The sequence below is a fragment of the Mandrillus leucophaeus genome, unplaced genomic scaffold (genome assembly GCF_000951045.1).
Source record: "Mandrillus leucophaeus isolate KB7577 unplaced genomic scaffold, Mleu.le_1.0 Scaffold257, whole genome shotgun sequence".
NCBI lineage: Eukaryota > Metazoa > Chordata > Mammalia > Primates > Cercopithecidae > Mandrillus > Mandrillus leucophaeus.
The window spans coordinates 2,814,348-2,837,875 of record NW_012102665.1 but is presented as its reverse complement, the minus strand read 5'-3'; the positions used below and the strand labels follow the sequence as shown (position 1 = coordinate 2,837,875).

Genomic DNA, 23,528 nt, shown 5'->3' with positions numbered 1-23,528 from the left:
ATATATTTATATAAAATATGTTATGTTATTATATAATATATGGTTATATAATACATATATAAAAAATGTTCAAAGTTTAAACTTGAGGACTTTATATCGAACTGTTGCATGAAATTCCAAAATACCAGATTTGAGTGAGTTCTTCAAATTTCCTAAGGTTCTAGAAAACTCTTCTTCATATAACTAAAAATGAAATCCTACGTGCTTAAACTCTTCAGAGAACTGGCATTACACACTCTCCTCAGCCCTTACATTTACTTGGAAAATTCACCATTGAGGGAGTGCTTAGGGCTAAGTCGCAGCTGCAAGGAAGGCAAGTCAGGACTCATATCGCTACAGATCATTTAGATCTTTCTTCTCTGCCCCGGGGTGCAGGGAAAGGCTGTGAAGCGGCAGCTGAGGAAACACAGAACCTACATCCTGGCGTGTGCTGCAGTCCTTCCTCAGAACCTGCACAGGCTGAACACTACTATCCGTGCTTAAAGGGAATTCTGTGGGACCTTAATTCAGTTTTCACATACGCTAGGTCCAAAACCTGGGAGTCTCTAGGCTGGTGAGCCTAACTGTCTTCTGCAAAACTGTGGTCCTGCATGTTTCTACTTTTCTGGATAAATGGTGAATTGTGTCTCTGTTTGATTGCATGACAGAAGACTCAGACGCATCCACATGAAGAAAAATGGCAAGAAAAAGGCTCCCGCATGCTGGAGGCACTTTTAGTGAGAAAAATAAATGAATACGCAAGAGAAGAAATGACATTTGGAAGAAAAACATTTTTAAAAAGATTTCATGAGCAATGCTTAATAATTACAACTCCTTCACAAACACACAAATGGGCTCTACTAACTAAAATCCTGTGTAATTATTGAATAAGGCCCTTGAAAAGAATGGTGAGAGCTTAGAGTCAATTAACACATGTTACAGGGTCAGAATTAAATATCAAATACTAGTTTTATCCACACGGATCACAAGCAATGTCAAACTAATGACATAAAAAGATCCTTTTTCTGATTACTGACAATTCTCACTTTTATGTGCAGGCATTGTCTTTGTAAACTTTTAAACTTGGGGTGATTTTCCCCGCCATCAAGTTTGTCTATGAATGATATCTTTTTTGGGGGTCCCAAAACTTCTAATAACTACTCTATTTTTCCTAATGTTTGATCATCACTGCAGTAAGTAGGAGTACATATATGGAGAGGGTAAGCCACTGACCCCATCCATGCCCTCCTCCCTGCTGGGGCCTTGGGAGCAGACAGGTTTTAGCAGAGCCTGATTTTTCATGATGGCTAGATACAAAACAAGTCATGACTGACTGATACCTCTTGGTTCCATGGGCTACAAGTCATCTGAAGTATCAGAATGATAGGTGAAACACAACCCAGTAAGGAAGTGAATCTGCTGGTCATAAACAAGGATTATAAAATGTTTCTAGTCATTAAATAAATGTTTTGGGTCTATGCATAACTCTAGTTCCTACACAGTAAAACATTGGAAGTTTGCATTTTACAAAATGCATATAATGAACTCTTACTTCATCTTCGATTGATACCTCCTTTTTTTTCCCTTAAAGTCAAATAATTAAGGAGAATTTTCATCCGTGACCTCTGTGCTCCTCTCAATACAGCCCTTTGCTCTCTTAGCTGCTTAACAAGCATTTTTCCAATATCGGAATCATAGGCTAAACATGAGGCAGAGAGGAAGACCATTGTCAGCATTCACTAGAAGAATGCTTGCGACGTCTCCGTGATGGAACGCAGTGAAGGATTTGTGATAACCCATTGTGGTTTGAAAAAACATGGGCAGGAAAAGTAATATCCCATCTGTTATTCGCAAACAATTTATATTTATTGATCAGGAGAAAACAACAGTAAGCTGCTAAAAGAAGAGATTGTCATGATGTTGTCTCCTTAAATATGATTGTAGTTACTAGTCAATTGCAGATTCTGTGTTTTTAGCCAAAGTTCTTTATTTCCAAAATGGAGGGAAAACTCTGCCCATCATCTCTTGCTATGCTCTCACAAGACTTCTGTACTGTGGTCAGCATAATGGAAAGATCCTCTGAATTAGCCAGATTCTGTAAATGTTCTAAAAACATATAACCAGCCTAGACACAAATACACTCTGTCAACTCTAAAATATCAACTATAAAATATTTAAATCTCCACAGCTACTCTGAATATCTCACAAGACTATCAAGATCACTTTACATTAACCAGTCATGAGTCACTACCCATTGTTTCAGAATGTGTCACAGAATCTTCCTCATGTTTTCCTCTTTTCCTCTCAAGCTGATACTAATGGAAAATTCAAGGCTGAAACTCAAGATTACTGGCTTCTCGCAAGGTGGCCAACCTAAGGTAGGGTTGAAGGCTGCCTTCCTGTTAACAACAGGTCTGTGTCTCTCTCAGTGGCTCACCTGTAGATGGTGTTGTCTTCTTTGCTGGGAATGGACTTGAGGTCCGTGAGTTCAAGGAACCGGTCATGGAAATAGTGCAGGTGTAAAATGCACACCAGCAGAAAGGAGGTTGGGATGAATATGCGAGTGAATAGTTCAGCCACAGTAAACTGCTTTAAGCCAAGATCCTCAAGCCTGCAAAACAAAACAAAATAAAAAGCAGGAGCCTCTCTTAGGCAATGAAGTCACAGACTCTTTGTGATAAACTACATCACAGTCTTATACTCCTGTCAGTTCTATCGTTTATTGCATCACTCTCTCTGATATGATCCAATATGGCTTTCGTTTCCACCAAGCCAGCTAACCTCCTTCAACAATGGTCAGTAAAAACCTTGACATTGCCAAATTCAAGGGCTACTTCTCTAGCTTTATTTAATTAACCCTCTGGTCTTCCTTGAGGCAAGCGTGGTTTTGACGCCATCACACTCTCTTGGTTTCTTATTCCTCCACGATCTCCTCCTTTTCTATTGGACCTCTAGAGGCTGAAATATCCCCAGGACTCGGTTTTGATCTCTCTTCCAGTTGTGCCTGCCCGCTAGGGAAATCCTCTTCTGTGGATTTATACATCATCCTTACACTGAGGACTCAAGGCACATCTACAGTGCAGGCCCCTCCTGTAAGATTCCTGTGCCCAAATTGCTACTGGAAATCGGTTGTTTTGCACTTATTTCATATTTAGTGTTTCCAAAACAGTATTCTTGATTTTCCTATTTTTCTTAGCAAAGCTGTCCTCCACATCCCTCTCCCCACTCTAGTATCCCTGAAGCAATAAATGGTACAACTGTGTACCCTGTGCAAATTGAGAAGTCAGACGTCTCCTATGTTCTTTTCTTTCATATCTCATTCATCCACATTTCCTTCAGCCTCCTAAGCACCTCTTGAATGGCCCACTCCTGTTATCCGTCTCTGCCTCCACTGCGTGTAGGGGAAGCTGCCATCATTTCTCACATTTCTCACTGCTGCTGCCTACTAACTGCTCTCCTTGTTTCTCCTCCCACACATCGCTTTTTCTCAGCTACTCAAGGGATCTATAAAGACTGGAAAATTCCACCAAGAATAGAATACAAATAATGCTGCCTACAAGCCATGCACATCCCAACTGCCTGCCTGAATTCTCCCCACTCTTCGCTGTCCACTCACCCCCGGTCTTCAGTTCTTCTTATGTGCTATGCCAAACTCTGACTTGCCTCAGGACCTTCGCATGTGCTGTTCCCTCTGCCTGAAATGCCCTTCCACACCCCAGGCTCAAACTCACACACTTTTCCTAAGACAAGCTTCTTATGCTTCAGTTGCAGTTTAAACCAGCTCCTCAGCGAAGCCCGTGCCAATCACTCATTTATAGTTCCCCCTTACTCACTGCCTCAGCCTGTTGTCTGTTTCCTTCACGGACCTGTCACAAAGTGTAACAGACTTATTTTACACTAAATAGTTTTCTTGTTTGTCTCCTCTGCTAGAATATAAGATCTACAGGGCTTAGATTTTATCTGTCTTGTTCCCTGTCATATTCCAGGCACAAAACAGTGTCAGCCCATGGACAGCATTTCATAAACGCTTATTGTATAGACACTTCAGCTGTGTTGGTCTAGTTCCCTTCTAAGGGACAGAGACTTCTAAGGGACTTTTTTCTCAGCCACATCTATATATTCAGCTCAAAACCCAATGCTGGCTGGATTTCCAAACTAATTTCAGAAGTTTACAGAAGCAAATTAGAGAAGAATAGAGCACTATTTACTACATGCATGGGAAAAACCATCTCATTATCACAAGTCTGTTAGCACTTAGAGAAATTTATTTCTTTATGGCACTAAATACTCCTTGGAATCTAAGCACCCAGCAACATACATGAGCAAAGGCTGCTACTTTATAAGTGTATGAACTTACTTATGAACTGAAGAGCTGAGCTCCAATGTGGAGAGCAGAAAGCATGACTAAGTGCTAGGTGTGTTTCACACGAAACTAACATTAGAAAATGTCATTTCATTAAAATGGGGCTGAAAATTCATGGAGTGCCTACTATGTTCTAAGCTAAGGGCTAAGTAAAGGGAACACAAAAATCTCTAAGTTTTAATTTCTATTCTTGACGAACTTATAGACAGTGATGACATCATGCTTTGCTAAAATCTTCCTTAAAGATGTTTTTGAACGATATGCATTCAAGTCTTCATCTTGTTCATCATTTTTCAACTCAAAATTACTTACTTTTCTTTTTTCAATCCAGTCATATTTTGCCACAGGCCTGGGAAGTTTTCAAACTGATATGTGTATATAAAGATAAGCACCAGCATAGTGTAAATAACCACTGACATCCAAAAATATTTTAGAATTTTCCTCCACCATTCATAGTGCACCTGCAAATCAGATAGTGGAAAAAAACAAACGAGAAAAAAATCATTTTAGAAAAACTCACAAAAATATTTGGTTTATTCAAGTAAGACAAGTGATTACATTCACAAATGTCTGAAAATAAAGTCTATTTCATTTCTAGTTTTTAATGTTCTATGCCTAACATAGTGGAGTGGTCCTGGGTTAGAACCCCAGTTCTATAAGTGGTTGCTAACTCTGTCTTTGGGGAAGTGGCTGAACCTTCCAGAGCGTCTCCATAAGTGCCTATTTTGCAGGGTTGCTACGAGGATGAAATAGGTATTTACGGGTTCCTGCAAGCTATCTGGCCTATAGGGGGCGCTCAAGGAACAGTAGGGTAGGTGCTGCTGTCATTGTGGTTATTATCACTGCTCAGAGAAAACCACATCCATTTGGAAATTGAAAGCAATATTGTATGAATGAAAATGTGAAACAACCACAGAAAAAAAGACATTTCTTTTTACCATAAGCTGTGGATATTCATTAAAGAACATCCATCCTGAATTTTTAAGAGTATTCAAAAGTTCACTGATTTCTTTTGAGATTTTTTTATCTTCACATATGATATACTCTCGTTTATTGTAGTTCTTTTATTTGTTTTGTTGGCTACCTGCAAGATATTTTACTGTTCCATGTGTTTCTATTATTAGATCCTCTTTTATCATCAGTTAAAAGTGAGTCTGTGGAAAGCTAACTCATTTCAATGCATTTCATATATTAAATTATTTTAATGAATGAAATCCTTTTAATTAATGAAATACGAAAGCAGTCAGTGCACTACACATATATATGTACACAAAGAGCAGGCACATGCCACACATACATCGTTTTCTGACCCTAAAGCCTGAAATGCAAAAGTATACCTAGGAGTACTCCACGACTTCAGATTATCTAGCTTTTAAATTACTATTTTAAAATGTAATTCAGTTTTTACAGGCCAGGTGCAGTGGTTCATGCCTGTAATCCCGGAACTCTGGGAGGCCGAGGAGGGCAGATCACTTGAGGCCAGGAGTTTGAAACCAGCCTGGCCAACATGGTGAAACCCTGTCTCTACTAAAAATACAAACATTAGCTGGAGGTGTTGGTGCACACTTGGAATCCCAGCTACTTGGGAGGCTGAGGCATGAGACTCGCTTGAACCTGGGAGGTGGTGATTCCAGTGAGCAATGAGCAGAGATCACACCATTGCACTCCAGCCTAAGGGACAGAGCAAGACTCTGTCTCAAATAAATAAATAAATAAAGTAAATAAATAAAAAGAAAGAAAGAAAGAAATAGAAATGTAATTCAATTTTACAGATTTTTTTGATGAATAATTTTTGGAAAACTTATGTATGAACTTTTTCCTGATTTTTCAACAACCTAAATTTTTTATTTTTACTTTTTTTAGGGATGGCATCTTAATCTGTTGCCCAGTTGTACTGCAGTGGTACAAGCATAGCTCACTGCAGCCCTGACCTCCTGGGATCAAGTGATCCTCCTGCCTCAGCCTACCAAGAAACTAGGACTACAGGTGTGCCACCACACCTGGCTAATTTTTTAATTTAAGAAAATTTTTTGTAGAGACAAGACTTCAGTATTTTGCCCAGGTTGGTTTGGAACTCCTGGCCTCAAGCAGCCCTCCTCCCTTGCCTCCCAAAGTGCTGAAATTATAGGCATGAGCCACTGCATCCAGCCCTGAAATTTTGAAATAGTAAAGAAGTTGAAGACAGTCATTTACCATTTTAGGATTCTTGGGATATAATGTTTGAATCTTGCCAATCACTTTATCTATGTTCATGACTCTAGTGATTTAGAATCTCTGCAAAGGTAGCTCATGTATATTCCTGGGACAGATGTGAGAATTAAAATGATCAACTGTGTACCTACCTGATACAGGGCCACACAGAACAGGAACAGCACCATGTAGATGATTTTGTACATTACGATTTTACCCTCGAAGCTGACGAAGAAGAACATGCCTCCGCAGACGTAGATCCAGTACTTGATGAACATGGCCACCACCAGATTGCCCAGGACTTTCATGATGTCCTGCTCATCTTCTTCTTCAACTTCTTCTTCCTCTACCTTCTTTCTCTCTTGCTTCTCTTCCTTCGCTTCCTCTTCTTCCTCCTTCTCTTTGGGCTCTCCTTCCACTTGTATATCTTGAAGTTCCTCATCTTCAAATAGAAAACTATACTGTTACACTTAGCTGGTTATCTGTGTAGAACCACACTTTGACCACGTGTGATATATGTAGGATGTAGAGGCATGCATTTTCCAAGTTATTGCATAATTTGAGTGATTTTAAACTATTCTCATAAACACAGCAACATTCCTAACTAGATTAAAAGTCAATTTTCATAACCTTCTCAAAATAGAGTTTACAAGAAAATAAATTTGGTAATACTAATTTATATACAAGGTCTTTTTTAATTTCTGATACCGAGTGATAGCTTTAAGTGCTGTGAGATGAAAAAAATAAATAGGCAACAATAGCACAAATCTAAATGACTATATCAATTTCAAATTCTAATTGTTTCATGGCTCTAGACAATCCAAGTAGTACTTTATCAAATGTGGTTAATGCTATCAATCTTAACCAAAAAAGCATGCTTTTAAATAACTCAAAATTTAAGAGATACAGCGAAACATAATTTAATTTAAATTAGATTGAAAGAGTAATTGTAATTTAAGTTTAAAACAATTTAATGGATCAAAATAAAAAACTCACATTGTGTTGCTTTAAAATATGCTAATACATGGGACTCATCTCTGTGTTACAAAGTCTTATATTTGAAGAACTTGAATAATTATTTCAAAAGAATTATTGGGGTTAATTTGAATAATTTATTCAAACAACTAGTAGATTCACAGAGTGAGGAGAGTGAAAATCAAGTGAGGGCTCAGAGCAATTGTTGATATCAAATTAACCATTTTTTACCAAAATTAACTGGTTAATTTAATCACTATGTTGAACAGAGACATCCAAATCATATAGGCAAGATTTGAATCTTACGAACAGACTTTTGTTACTGAAAAACAACTGATTGGTTAGGTCTAAATAAGAAACTAAACATAAATATGTGTGTGTGTGTGTGTGTATATATATAATATGCCTGCATTGGTTCTTATGGTTACTGGTTAAATCTTAAGGTTACCAGTCCAGCTTCTGTGGACATTTATAGGCTCCTTTTCACAGACAGTGCTTCTTAACCTCACAAATACTCTTCAATCCATTCTACAAACATTGAACTTACATTTATTGGCATATCTAGGGAGTTAGGGAGCAAGCTGTTCTTATTTTACCTATATAGCAGGTCTAAAACTATCAAGGTGAAAACATCATCATCATCTGTTTTTACATTGTGGTATACTATTTTTAAGAAAGAAGAAGGCAGTTTTAAATGTAAAAGATGTGAGTTAGTTTCTTCGTTCCAATACTCACTAAAAGTATGACCTGGGAGGAATCATTTAATTTCTCAGAGGCTCAGTTTTTCTTTCACTGGGAATCACCTTCATGAGGATCAAACGGCACATTTTTTTATTTTTTATTTTTTTTGAGACAGAGTCTCGCTCTGTCACCCAGGCTGGAGTGCAGTGGCCGGATCTCAGCTCACGGCAAGCTCTGCCTCCCGGGTTCACGCCATTCTCCTGCCTCAGCCTCCCGAGAAGCTGGGACTACAGGCGCCGCCACCTTGCCCGGCTAGTTTTTTGCATTTTTAGTAGAGATGAGGTTTCACCATATTAGCCAGGATGGTCTCGATCTCCTGACCTCGTGATCTGCCTACCTCAACTTCCCGAAGTGCTGGGATTACAGGCGTGAGCCACCGCGCTGGGCCCAAATGGCATATTTTTAACACTCCTTTGGAACTCTCACGTGCACCTCAAAAGTCACACGCTATAAAAACGTTACTTAGTGCTCCAAGTTTACATTCCACTTTCATTTATTCTGAAGCTTTCTGATGTATTTTGGGGCTCTTTCTCTGTAATTTTGCTGAGCACCAAACTCTCTGGCCACACGCCATGTACACTAATTTACCTTTTTCTTCATTTTCCTGACTGCCAATTTTGACTTCCGATAAAAGAGCTTCCTTTTCTCGCAGAGCTTTTTGCTCTGTGAGGTGCTGCCTCAGCAGTAGCCAAAACGTAATGGTGAAAAGGATCTGAAAGCAGAGAAGCAGCAAAACAAGAATTAAGCAACCATTTGGAATGTAAAAACATTCAACAAATACAACATTTTCTCCGCATTCCAGTGGGAGCACCATAAATAAACATTTTTATTGGAGACAGAGTCAGGTCACCTGCCTGATTTCAGCTGAGATTCACGGCTTTTAAGTCCCTTTTCCGAGGATGCTCCCATGCTTGTGTTGGGTGCCAGGAGCACCACGCAAGCCCTGAGGAAGATGAACCCAACCTGTCTAACGACTTCCACCTGGGCAGGAAATCAACTGCAACAAGTGGTCTCCCATGAGGTGCTGGTCCCTGGTTGGTTCCCTCCTGATTGTGACGTCATTACAATTGTAAAAGGAAGACATACTTCTTGCATAATACTCCCTTGACTGCAATGTTCCTTATTTTGAAGAATTCCATAGATGGGAAAAGGAAAATTTCATCCCAGAAAATAGAACCCCTTATTATTAATCTTCTAAAGCTGCAGGGAGTCTAATTCTAAGTGCTCATACTTTTAGAGTAACATTTTCTTAAGGACGAAGAAATCAAAAACTTTTTGATTTGGGGGAACTCTATTGTTTAGGAAATATAGTACCTAACACACAGTAGGTTTGTTGCTGTGGTTGTTGTTTTTTGAGAGGGAGTTTCGCTCCGGTTGTCCCGGCTGGAGTGTAATGGAATGATTTCAGCTCACTGCAACCTCTGCCTCCCGGATTCAAGCGATTACCCTGCCTCAGCCTCCCAAGTAGCTGGGATTACAGGCATACACCACCATGCCCGGCTAGTTTTTGTATTTTTTTAGTAGAGACGGGGTTTTCCCATGCTAGCCAGGCTGGTCTCGAACTCCTGACCTCAGCTGATCTGTTTACTTCGGCCTCCCAAAGTGCTGGGATTACAGGTGTGAACCACCATGCCTGGTCACACACAGTGGTTTTTAAAAATAGCTTTATTGAGATATAATTCACATACTACACAGTTCACCCATTTAGATTCAGTGGTTTTTAGTATATTCAGAGTTATGCAACCATCACTGCAATGCATTTTACAACACTTTCATCAACCCTGTGTAAGAAGCCCCACGGCAGGTATTTCCTTTTCTCCCTGTCTCAGCCCTAGCCAACCACAAATTCACTTTTTGTCTCTATAGTTTTGCCTAATCTGGAAATTTTTTATGAATGAAATTATATAATAGGTAGCCTTTCGTAAGGGATTGTTTTTACTTAGCATAATGTTTTCCAGGTTGATCCACTGGTAGCATGCACAGTTCTTTATCTCTTTTAATTACCTAGCAATATTCCATTGCATGGCCATACAACATTTTATCCTTTCATTAGTTAATAGGCATTTGGATCATTTCCATATTTTAGCTACAATGGATAATTCTGCTATGAACATTCATATACAAGTTTTTGTGTGGACAGATGGTTTCAATCCTCCTGGGTAAATGAACCTAGGACTGGAATTGCTGGTCTTACGGTAATTTTACGTTTAACATTTTGAGGAACTGGCACTTTGTTTTTCAAAGTTGCTGCACCATTTTACATTCCCACCAGCAGTGTGTGACCGTTTCAACTTCTCCATGTCCTCAGTAGCACTGGTTATTATCTACCTTTTTAAAAATTATAGCCATTCTGACTGGGCACGGTGGCTCACGCCTGTAATCCCAGCACTTTGGGAGGCCGAGGCAGGCAGATCATGAGGTCAGGAGATCGAGACCATCCTGGCTAACATAGTGAAATCCCGCCTCTACTAAAAAAAAAAAATACAAAAAAATTAGCCGGGCGTAGTGGCGGTCACCTGTAGTCCGCCACTTGGGAGGCTGAGCCAGGAGAATGGTGTGAACCTGGGAGGCGGAGCTTGCAGTGAGTCGAGATCGCGCCACTGCACTCCAGCCTGGGGCAACAGAGCGAGACTCTATCTCAAAAAAAAAAAAAAAAAATTATAGTCATCCTAGTAGACATGAAGTGGTATCTTGTGGTTCATAGTAGACTTTTTATAAATATTTTCCAGTGAAGTGAAAAAATAAAACAAAATAAAATATAAATAAATATAAATGAACGGGTCATTTTCAATTTGAATTGACCACTTACCTATCCATAAATGTCTACTTATCATTTACTTTCAACATAGACTAGTGCCAATAAGTCCTGGCCAATATGCCCAGGGCCTAATGAAATCAAGAACTGGAGTGCCTACATTTATGCAAATCTGAAGTTAAAATTCCGGAAGCCACTATGAATTGAACTATTGCTGCAAACTGGGGGGAAAAATTGTTTCTCCAATGCATATTCAGAGAGGTTAAGAGTAATTGAGAGCAAGTGGGACATCATTCTTAGAGAAGTTGAGTTATTTAATAAAAGGTCTTGATATGGAGCCAGAAATGAGATGCTCTGGGACTGAGGAAAGCTGCCAAGCAGGTAAGTCCGGCTCCTTGGGAGGGGTTCAGACCCTTGAGGACTGAGGATGAGATTCTATTCTCTCATTCTCTATCACACTGACTCATCCACTACACTCCATAAACAGTGTGTGTTTAAAAATGGGTTTTACACGTTATTGTAATAGAAATGTTATATGCCTGGAGGTGTATTACTATCTTCTATGACAAAACCTTGCACTTTTTTCTGAGTCCCTGGGAACACTAAAATACAAGCGCAGACCTAGATTCCCAGAATAACTTTTTTTTTCCACGAGTAACAAATTTATTTTCCAAATAATGTTTTCCTCCTAAAGAACTGTTAATTTTGGATTCGACAGGAGATAATTCAACCAGTGACTTGGCACGCCATTTTAGCAGTTTCATTGCTATTCGGAGTCAGACTGCGATGAATTTACACAGTCAAAAGAATATAATTTTGATTTTTTTAAGTAGAAGAAGACTAAGTTACCAGTTGTGTGTGAATATGTTGTGTGTGGGTCTGTGTTTAAGAGGAAAGAGGGAGACAGAGTAAGTGAGAGTACAACGTGGGATTTTCAGCATGGAGCAGGGCGAGGAGAAGAAGCAGGCGTGGGAGTTTGGGATGAATGGATCAATGAATGAAATGCCTTGGTCCATGAACACAGGGGTTATATTCTTACCTCTGTCACTAGAATTCATCTGTTAGAATGTGTGTCATTTACCCCAGTAGTTCTTCACCCAAAAATCTGTTACGAACAGCAAACTTTGCCCTAGTGTACTCTACCCCATTGACAGCTGATTGCCTTGGATATGGGGTGTGTGATAATCCTTCAAGTGGGCAGCTACTCCCAGGAAAGGTGGATTTCATGTGATGTAAATGACCATCTCCTCCAAAGATACTGATTTTCAAGACCCATTCAATACATACACGTTTATTTTTCCTGTCTTAAAACTAAATTATTAACACAAAGGGAATGTGTGTTTAGTCTGCCATTTTGTTAACAAAACAAACAGTAAATTTGGAAATCTAATCTTTTGAAATAAAACTGTTAAAATGGCTCATAAAAACAAATGAGTAATGAAAAGAGTATGAACATTCTAACTCAGATAAGAACATATCATATAATCAGTAGAAGAAAAACAGTAAGTGTCATACTTAATTTTTGCTGCTAAAAATGTTCTTTAGGAAGGAATTGGAGAAAAACGTCATGAATAATCAATACTTATTTGTGACACTAATGTGCTAAGCATGTTTTATAAAATGGTAATCAAAGACAGCCCTGTACTCCTTAACACATTTTACACTGTATTTTCCTCTTTTCACACTTCATTTTTACTCTAGTAGGATTTATACTTAAAAAAAATTATACAAGTTTTCTTTGAGTGGAAAACATTGTCATTTCTAAGTAAAAGCTAAATCATGGTGTAGTATATGTTCATGTTTAAATTATAGAGGCCTCTAAGCACCATAAATTGTGTCCTATAGTCTCATATTTGTTCATTTTTACAAAGCAGTGAATATTTGGAACCTGTTTTTGTAAGGTTTCTGTTGGATACGATGATGATGATGATTGTGGTTTTGTGTCATTGTTTTGTTTTATTTTATTCTATTCACTTACTTTGGAAGCGAGTTCTCCTGGCTCTTTCTTTTCTAAAAATCCTGGAACCTTTTTAATTTCAGGAAGTTCAAAACTCCATATATACTGTAATATCAACAATAGGTTTCCATAAACCACCATGAAGGGAGAGCTGATCATGGCATATTTTCTTCTGTTGCGAATCATCCAAAGAGTGCACGACCAGATCAGCAGCACGAAGGTCAGCCAGCTGTGATAGGTGATGCTCCAGGCCTCCGGAGGACAGAAAAGGAAACACGACCATGGTTAGTACAGTGCTCGGTCCCCCCACCCTGGTAAGGTAAAAACTCTAAAAAGTTCAAATATTCTATAATATTCAAACCAGGGAGAGTAGAGAGTTGTGGTGGAGTGACGGAGACCCCAAGCCATGGAGTGGTGGCTTGGAAGACGGGAGGTTTCAAAGCTTTAATATTGTAGCTCCATTAACACAGCAGAATGGTACCAGACATGGGCACATTTTTAATGAAGGATTGTGTTGTTTTCACAATAGATTTTTTTCAGTTAATTAACAAAACGTGTAAGCAAATATTTTATTTTACTTTATTTAGCTCTATTGCTTTAAAGAAAAGACCAAACTTATCTGGCTTAGAGAGAAAAAAAAAATAGGGTACACTTTTGTGAGTTCAGAATGAGAGATCTGCTGCAGTTTAAAGTAACAGTTGATGTACAGAAAATGTCAAAAAGTAACCAAAGAGCACAGAACTAATTTTATTTGAAGAATAGAGTTGGCAATCCCCAAATTAGCCTCTTCAATTTTGTGGTGCTTTCTTTTTCCCAGCCTCCTCTCGCATGTGGCTGTGTTCCTTACTGGAAACCGAAGTTGAGCACACACAGGTTCATCTGAGAAGCACCTGGACTGAGTGCCTGGGAAACTGTGCCTAGGTTCTATGTCCCCTGAGTTAAAGAATATTTTTATTTTTATCATCAAAGGTGTCCATAGGATCTCACTGTTGACCACAGAATTTAGAAGAGTCGTATTTTAAACAAGAATGTTAGGTTTCTCAAAAATAAATCAAATTTCCTGAGAAAATTTGTTTTTGGGAAAGGGAGAGATTATAGCTTCTTTTATTTTCTATCTATGGGCCAAGGGACTATTTTGAAGCTGTGATGTTGCAGATGGTGAGTAGAAACACGTATAAACTGAGAGCTCACAATTGGAAGGTGCTCTAGGGAACCACGCACGGTTGCTTGATGCTCATATTGGTAAAACATTATTGCAGCTGGCTGGGCGTGAAGGCTTACGCCTGTAATCCCAGCACTTTGGGAGGCCGAGGCGGGTGGATCACGAGGTCAGGAGATCGAGACCATCCTGGCTAACACGGTGAAACCCCGTCTTTACTAAAAAAAAAAAAAAAAATTAGCTGGGCGTGGTGGCAGGTGCCTGTAGTCCCAGCTACTCGGGAGGCTGAGGCAGGAGAATGGTGTGAACCCCGGAGGTGGAGCTTGCAGTGAGCCAAGATCGTGCCACTGCACTCCAGCCAGTGCGACAGAGCAAGACTCCATCTCAAAAAAAAAAAAAAGTTATGGTAGCTAAGATGGAATAACGTCTCACCCAAATCTAAGATAAGATGTGAATATAATTCTCACTATCTGAAAGGAATAAAAGCAGCCTATGTTAACCTCAAAGACCTTCAATGTCATTTAGAAAAACCAGTATGTCCTCTCAAATTGGCAAAATAAGAGAGAGTCTGACTTGACAAGCTAATTTGAAAGAAATGTATTAATACTTAAAAGAGGATAAATAGAGGTGAAAAGGACACAATTTTACAATCTGTAGTATAAATATACCATGAAAAATTAACACAGCTGACCATTCTCTGCCAAGGCATCAGGGGGATTCCTATACTTCTGCTGGCCCTGAGAGGATAGCAGCACTTAGAGCCAGCGGGGCTGTGGTCTCCTTTCTCCAGCAGTCTGGCAGCCTCCACTCATATATACCATCATATCATACATACCATCATATCATACATATCAGATATTGTACACACCATCATATCATACATACCATCATATCATACATATCATATCATATTGCAGATAGTATCATATCATACATGCCATCATATCATATTATACATATCATCATTATCATACATACCATCAGATATTGTACACACCATATCACACATACCATCATATCATATTGCACATAGCATCATATCATACATACCATCATATCATATTATACATATCATCATTATCATACATACCATCAGATATTGTACACACCATATCACACATACCATCATATATTGCACATAGCATCATATCATACCTTCCTCATATCATATCATACATACCATCATATCATACATACCATCATATCACATTACACATAGCATCATATCATACATATCATCATATATCATATATACCATCATATCATACATACCATCATATACATACCATCAGATATTATATACACCATCATATCATACATACCATCATATCATATTGCACAAAGCATCATATCATACATACCATCATATCATACATACCATATCATACATACCATCAGATATTGTACACACCATCATATACACACCATATCATATCTTACATACCATCATATATGTACTATCATACCATCATATCTTATATACCATTATGTGTACCATCATATTATACATACCATCATAGCATACATACCATCACATCATATCATACATACCACCATATCATACATACCATCAGATATTGTACACACCATATCATATCTTACATACCATCATATATGTACTACCATATCATACCATCATATCTTATATACCATGTGTGTACCATCATATTATACATACCATCATATCATATCATACATACCATCATATATCATACTTACCATCATATCATACATAGCACCATATCATATTATACATACCATCATATCATATCATACATACTATCATATCATACATACCATCATAGCTATGAGGGCACAGATGTAACTTTGTTTCATAATAAATTGGAATACGGAGACCATGGCATGAACTTTGATACTTCTTTTTTCCTCATGGCTCCTTTCTTCTTCAAATTCTTCTTTCTCTTCCTCTTCCTCCTCTCGCTTTTCTAGATGGACAAATACTTTATTTAACTATTTATGCAAACATGTGATGTTTGTATAAATGTTCCAAGCAATGCAGCACATGTATGGTTTTGGTATAGCCTTGTGTTTAAGACTTCAGAAATTGTTTCCCATTCATAAAGCCCTTAGAATTCAAACAGAATCAATAAGTTCTGCCTGGTCAGTGTAATGGGATCCAGCATATAGTAATTGAGAGAGGAAAACTTCCATGTAAGAAGGTATGGAAGGAAGCCTCTAAGCCAGTCATCAGAGCCCCCACCTCCTGGTGTTCATGCTGTTGAGTTACCCCTCCCCTCGAGTGTGGGTGGGACCTGTGACAGGCTTCTAACACAAATAGGGCACTTTAGAGGGGATCAAGGGTCACTTTCAAGATTCTGTTTAAAAAGACTTTGGTTTTCACTTTGTGTGCTCTCTTATTCTCTCACCTGCTTGTCCTCAGACAAGCCAGCTACCATGCTGTGAACTGCCCTATGGGGAGCCCCAGGTGTGAGAACTGATGGCTCTGCTAGCCAGACGTCAGCAAGAGCCTGAGGCCAGCCAATAGCTACACAGTGAGCCTGGGAACAGATTCTCCCCCAGACAAGCCTTCAGATGAGACAGCAGCTCCAGCCAGCAGCTTGACTGCATTGCAACCTCATGAGCAACCTTGAGCCAGAGGAACGAGCCTAGTGATGCCCAGGTTCCTGGTCCAGAGAAAGTGTGCCATACTCAGTGCTGTTCTAAGCCACTAAGTAGAATGTCCTTTCTGTCTTTCTTGTTCAAATCAAATGGGCTACGTATAGGTGGGTTACATGAGAAAGTGTCTTAGCAGCATAAAAAGGAGGTATAAATGACTGAAAAATCAGTGACTGTGCACACTACTCCACATGGGCTCCTCAATGAGACGATGGTGTATCCTTGGCAGAAGCCCACTGGCTCTCATTCCTCCTGCAGTAGGACTGGATGAGCCTGCAGTTTATACGAAAAAGTCCCTGGGGGCATAGACAGGGGTGAAAACACCAAATCTGATGGATTTTAGAGTTACCGCCATGCTACTTTTCTGGTTGTGACACTTTTTGTGTCTATAGATTCAATTTTGAAAACGTTTCCAGCTTTTGTTTCACTTCTGAAAGCCCCGTTTATGATTTCAGTATGACTGGGTTGTCCTTGTCAGCAGTCAAAATCCTATTTATTTGTCCTCATGAAAGTAATGGGCAAATAGAAGGGTGTCTAGGCTGTGACCCCAACAGCTCAAATGGCAGAAGCCACAGATGCTGATTCTTGGGCCCTATGTGTTTGCTTCTGGTGCCCAGGCTCCGAAGAGCACACTGGAAAGCAGCATGTTTCCTTAAACTTTCCAGTTTAAGCCTGAGCTGCAAACTAAAACACATGCACGCAGGAAGCAGAAACCGGGAGTAGAGTTGATGCTATGCAGCACTCAGGTGTCATCATGGGATGGGTGTGAGGGTGGGGTGGGGGTGGTGGCTGACCTTGATTTAACCTTACTGAGGAATGTCGGATAATATGACTAACCAGTTGTACAGTTAAGTATTAAGAAGCCCTGTGGGGCAACTCCAGGAAGTACTGATACAGATTTATGAAGAACAGACATCAGAATAAACTTGATAAAGAGTTATGCAAAAAGGCCCTTGGAGTAAGCGTGATGTACCACAGACGCAAATTGGAGAGCTGCTGGCCACTCACTAAAGGCAGGACAAGGTCTAAGAACTCTGGCTGTAATTACATACAAATACAGATGCCAATCCAATAGTTTTACAGTCACTTTGTAATTCTGTCTTTATGGACTGATGACGGGCAATTGGTCCCTGGCAGGGGCAATGACAATAGAGGTCTAGTTAACTGCTGTTTTCTAGAGGCAAGGGACTAGTATTGCCAGACCTTCACATTCTTCAAGGGATTCCAGAAATGTCCATTTCTAGGTCAGAGGTGCAGCTTTTTAAATGATGGCTATTTAAAATTTTTTAAATGCTGTGCAGACCAAAAATCAAATCTGAGAGTGAAACTCAGCCCCAGGCCACCAATTTGTCATCTTTAATAATAGTGCTCTCCTTCAACATAAACAACTGAAAGAAAAGGGAAGAAAAAAGCCTTGCAAAAGTTTCGACAACCTCGTTTTTTTTTTAAATGGACAAAGAAAAGAACTCCTAAAAAACACTTGGGCGGGTGCGGTGGCCCACACCTGTAATCCCAGGAGTTTGGGAGGCCAAGGCAGGCGGATTGCCTGAGCTCAGGAGTTTGAGACCAGCCTGGGCAACATGGTGAAATCCTGTCTCTACTAAAATACAAAAAATTAGCCAGGCATGGTGGTGTCCACCTGTAGTCCCAGCTACTCAGGAGGCTGAGGCAGGAGAATTTCTTGAACCTGGGAGGTGAAGGTTGTAGTGAGCTGAGATCGTACCATTGCACTCCAGCCTGGGAGACAGAGTGAGACTCTGTCTCAAAAATAAAATAAAATAAAATAAATTAAAAAACCCAAAGAAACAAACAAAAATTCATACACTAACCAGGAAAACCACTGACTATAATTACAATATCAACTAAAAGAAAGACCAACATACATATAGATGCTATACCTAAGTTGACATGTTTAAAATATTGTTTTCACCTTTTATTTTAAAAGTTTGCCGCAATTATGTCACTTACTCTGTATACAAGGATAGAACACAACTAGCAATATGCTGGGGCAGAATGCAGGCAGAACTTAAAGAAGTGAGCTTAATGATACTGACATGGATACCGTTTTAAAAATCATCATCAAACAAGCAACAACAACAAAAAGACAGAGCGAGGCCAAGCTTCTAAATGAGGGAGAAGTGTGACCCTGAGTACAGTACGTGCCCGCAGGCTGGATCCTACCTGAGGATTCATCAGAGGGCTCCCACCGGTACTGCGGGGTGGAGTAGAGGTCGGCTTTGCCGGGGCCGTTCTCCATGGGCAGGCTGGGGTGGATGGTGTGGTAATCCACGGGGTTGCCGTTCACAGTCACCAGCAGGCCCTGCCGGGAGTGCAGAGAAAGGGACACCTGTCACAGCAGCCCTGGGTTTTCAATGTAGACAAATCCCCACTTCCCTTCCTCCACCGTAACCAAACAGTGAGGAGTTGACTACAAGGTGAATAACTTAGCCAACTGTCCAAATATTTCAGTAAGGGGAATCTTGTACATTCCCTCTCCAACTCTAGTCTCCGCAGCGTGATCGCAGGATAATGTGCATCTGATCTTGTTCCACTTTGCCAAAAACCATGCTACGCTCCTGCTGTCTTCAGTATGAAGAGCAAACTCTTGTAAATGGCTGAAGGAGGACTTCAAGATTTGGTCTGATCTTTCCAGCCTCAGCCTTTGTTACTGTCAACCTCTCAGCCATTCTTCTAGCTATATGGGACTCTAGGCCTTTCCTGGGCTGTGGTCCAGCCCTGTCCTGCCCTATGCTCTATGTGGTTCTGCACAGGACTAATGCAGACATCCCTTGGATCTCAGCTGAGGCATCACCCTCTGGGGATCTCTGCCTGCCTTCAGGTTGCCATGTCCTTACTACACCACAAAGTACAATTGCCTGTTTCCTCCTTCTGTCTCTGTGGCTTTACACTTTTTGAGATAAGCATAACACCCACCTATACATATATGTATGTGCACCCATGGGCATGCAAAACTTCGTATTTATGTAACAGGCATAGCTACAGAACAAAATGCTTTTTAAAAAGCCCACAAAGCTTCTTAAAATTTAAATATGTTTTGTATGATTATTTTAACAATCTCATTTTAACAGCAGTCTACCAGATATAATTTATGCCAAAAAATGGAAAAGCTTATGGAAATTTTAATAGATCATTAAAATAGACTCAAAGGAGCTGCTTCCATTTCTGTTGCCTTTACATCACTTACACATGCATACATGAGAACTCTAAGGGTATACTAACATCAGAAGGTTTGTAGTCATCCTGGGTCATGGATAAAAGCTGCAAAAAGCAATGCGGGAAAGCATGTTAGCAAGGAAACCGAAAGCATTTTACTGTTTATGTATCTATAAAGTTTTACTATGCACAAACCCATTCTTTTGAACTTGCTGAATGCTACTATATTAAAATTGCCATGCAAAATATAAAGGGACAAATAAATAAGCTGGATGCTGCTGTTCATGACAACTATGTCATATCTCCTGATGTTAATGTTTAGTTATACAGCAGATAAGCAACCACGTGTCTATAAATGTTACCATGTTTTTCAAGGGTTCTGTTCTACGAGAATAAGCTGCTTAGTTTTATATCCCTTTGAGACATCTGCAGAATTCTGAGTGTATTTACGTTTCAATAAATAGAATTTTCATAATAAAGAAAAATTGATTTGTAATGTGGTTTGAGATTATTTTAAGATTTGCGTACTGTATACAACAAAATGATTATTATATGACTCTACTTTTTAACTATTAATACATTACTACCAGGTGATTTGGGCTTTCCCCAAATAATAATTAGCACAGCAAGTGGTTCTACCACAATTTTAGGTCAGGACTCATTTGTGTTCTTAAAAATCACTGAGGGTCCCAAAGAGACTTAATTTGTGTGGGTTCTATCTATTAATATCTACTATACTAGAAATTAGAACACATATTCTTAAAATATTTATTTACTTATGTATTTATTCCTTAAAAAATTTAAAAACCCATTATGTGTTAATATAAATAAATTATTTAAATAGCTATATTTTTTAAAACAAATAGTGAAGAAAGTGTCATTGTTTTATAATTTTGCATATCTATTTAATGTCTAGCTTAATAAAAGACAACCAGATTTTCACATCTGTTTCTGCATTCAATCTGTTGTGATGTGGTGTTCCAATTGAAGTAGATAAAGAAAATCTGGCTTCACATAGGTATGCAGTTCGGCCAAAAAAAAAAAGTATTTTAGGGCCGGGCGCAGTGGCTTATGCCTGTAATCCTAGCACTTTGGGAGGCCGAGGCAGGTGGATTGTCTGAGCTCAGGAGTTCGAGACCAGCCAGGGCAATATGGCAAAACCACGTCTACTAAAAATTCAAAAAAATTAGCCAGGCGTGGTGGCACGTGCCTGTAGTCCCAGCTACTTGGGAGGCTGATTCAGGAGAATCACTTGAACCCAGGAGGCAGAGGTTGCAGTTAACCCAGATCACGCGATTGCGCTCCAGCCTGGGCGACAGAGCGAGACTCTGTTGCCAAAAAAAAAAAAAAAAAAAGTAAATAGTCTATCTAAATAACTGTGGACAGTCTCCGCTACTAGATCAGACTCAACCAGTGCAGTGTCTTGAATGTCTGTCGTAGTGCAGAATCTGAAACCATATCCATGAAGTTTTCACACTCTGCTACATTAAAACCCATTGGCATACCATGCACCCCGACTGGATCATTTACCCACGCGCTGTCATGTCGGGGGGCGGTGATTCGGAGACTGCTGTTTCAGTGAGTTACAGGTATTGACTCTACCAAATACTGACACGTTTCAGTATGCCATGCGTAAAAAGCACATTTGTCACTATCACCCCGATCTCATCAGAAAGATCCTCAGATACTGGAAAGTTTTTAAGCCCTCAGTAGATACGAGTTTTCCAAAATTCTAATTTTCACTCAAATGCTTAAATGTTATCACGGTAACAATTACTGTCAGTTGTTTGCCTCAAACTGATGAGCTCACTTATTTTCAAGTAATTGTCTGCCAAATACCCAAATGAAAGAGAATAGCCCTGTTAGTCCAGGAGCTGTTCTTTCAGCTAAAAGGTTGCTGTGGAAACAGTGAGTTTAGCTCACAATGCTTGCAGGGGATTTGCGCTTCTTCTCGGGACAACTGTCACACTTCGTATGAGGCACATTAGGCAGACTTCTCATTTTGTCACACAGAATATTAAAAAGACAAGCACGCCAAGGTGGAGATTTAAGAAAATTAATAGCTCTTCCTGGTTCCTCAAGATTTTCTTAAGTGAGACCAGCCTTTTTCTTTTGTTTTCGTCCAGAGCGTGGCAGCGAAGGACTCTATCTACAATCACCGCTCTGCGCTTTGGTGCCCTGGCCTTGGGTTCACGCTCAGGCGCCTGTAGTTTTACCCACCATTGCTTTGATATCATCAAAGCAAAGGTCTTAAGTATTAGCACAGAAATAGGTTTGAGCCTAAGAATCCCTGCAAAGGTCTCGGGACCCCGACAGGTCCACAGGCCTCACTTTAAATACAGCTGGGCCTTCTTGATCATTTAGTGAAATGCGTAAGATAACCTGAAACCTGGTGAGGTGCAATAGAGGAAACGACCGGGAAATCCCCAGATGCCATAGGCGGCCACCTCTGCCCCACAGTGCTGTCCCCCCTAAGGTAGCTCACTCACTACTGTCCCCTCGCTCAACACAGGGTAGCCGCACTGAGAGCAGGAGTGTGGGTCTTAGAGAAACTCACTGCCACAAAAACAGAGAACCCACTCCTCAATTGGAGAACATGCTGGAAAGCAAAACGCTGACTCCATCCAAAAATTCTAAGAGCATTTGTGTTTACAACATTGCCAACAGGCCATTTTTACAAGTCAATATAGTACTTAGCTGAGTTCAGTTCAAAATAGCCAATCAATGATCAAAAGGTCATACGAATTACATATTCTACATTATGCGTACTATACGAGTTATCTGAATTATCCATTTGTGACCCACTGTTCCTTGTCAATACACTCAGTTACCTCAAAGAAGTGAGAGGTCCTCAACCACATTCCTGTTTGGGTATTTTCTAAGTGGTGACTGAGTACCACTGTGGCCAGCTTCTTAAGTGAGACCAGCCTTTTTCTTTTGTTTTCCGCCAGAGTGTGGCAGCGAAGGACTCTATCTACAATCACCGCTCTGCACTTTGGTGCCCTGGCCTTGGTTCTTGCTCAGGCGCCTGTAGTTTTACCCACCACTGCTTTGATATCATCATACTCTGCTCCATTAAAACTCATTGGCATACCATGCACCCCAACTGGATCAATTACCCACACACTGTCATGTCGGGTGGCGGTGATTCGGAAACTGCTGTTTCAGTGAGTTACAGGTATTGACTCTACCAAATACTGACACGTTTCAGTATGCCATGCACAAAAAGGACATTTGTCACTATCACCCCGATCTCATCAGAAAAGTCCTCAAATACTGGGAAGTGTTTAAGCCCTCAGTAGATACGAGTTTTCCAGTCTTCCAAAATTCTAACCTTTACTCACATGCTTAAATGTTATCACTGGTAACAATTACTGTCAGTTGTTTGCCTCAAAGTGATGAGCTCACTTCATTTATTTTCAAGCAATTGTCTGCTAAATACCCAAATCAACCAAATACTCGACAGAGAAAAATTATTTTCTGCGATCTAGTTCAGCACTGAAATTCTCACCCTCCAGTGCTAACGCACTGCTTTGCTACATTTGTTTGTTTTAATTACACAATTTTTTTTTTTAAATAGGAACATTCTTTTTAAGAT

The 23,528-nt window shown here is 39.8% G+C and overlaps 1 protein-coding gene across 1 annotated transcript in view; it reads right to left on the bottom strand.

Annotated features, from left to right (window-relative positions):
- The window catches only part of PIEZO2 (piezo-type mechanosensitive ion channel component 2), a 478,725-nt gene that overhangs the window by 116,455 nt on the left and 338,742 nt on the right, over nucleotides 1-23,528 (bottom strand). The window contains exons 10-17 of the mRNA XM_011983927.1: nucleotides 19,997-20,035; nucleotides 18,938-19,076; nucleotides 15,917-16,065; nucleotides 12,982-13,212; nucleotides 8,837-8,960; nucleotides 6,685-6,974; nucleotides 4,655-4,803; nucleotides 2,417-2,590 (exon numbers count right to left, since the gene is read on the bottom strand). Of these exons, the coding sequence (XP_011839317.1) occupies nucleotides 2,417-2,590; nucleotides 4,655-4,803; nucleotides 6,685-6,974; nucleotides 8,837-8,960; nucleotides 12,982-13,212; nucleotides 15,917-16,065; nucleotides 18,938-19,076; nucleotides 19,997-20,035 (1,295 nt within the window). The remainder of the gene's footprint in view (nucleotides 1-2,416; nucleotides 2,591-4,654; nucleotides 4,804-6,684; nucleotides 6,975-8,836; nucleotides 8,961-12,981; nucleotides 13,213-15,916; nucleotides 16,066-18,937; nucleotides 19,077-19,996; nucleotides 20,036-23,528) is intronic.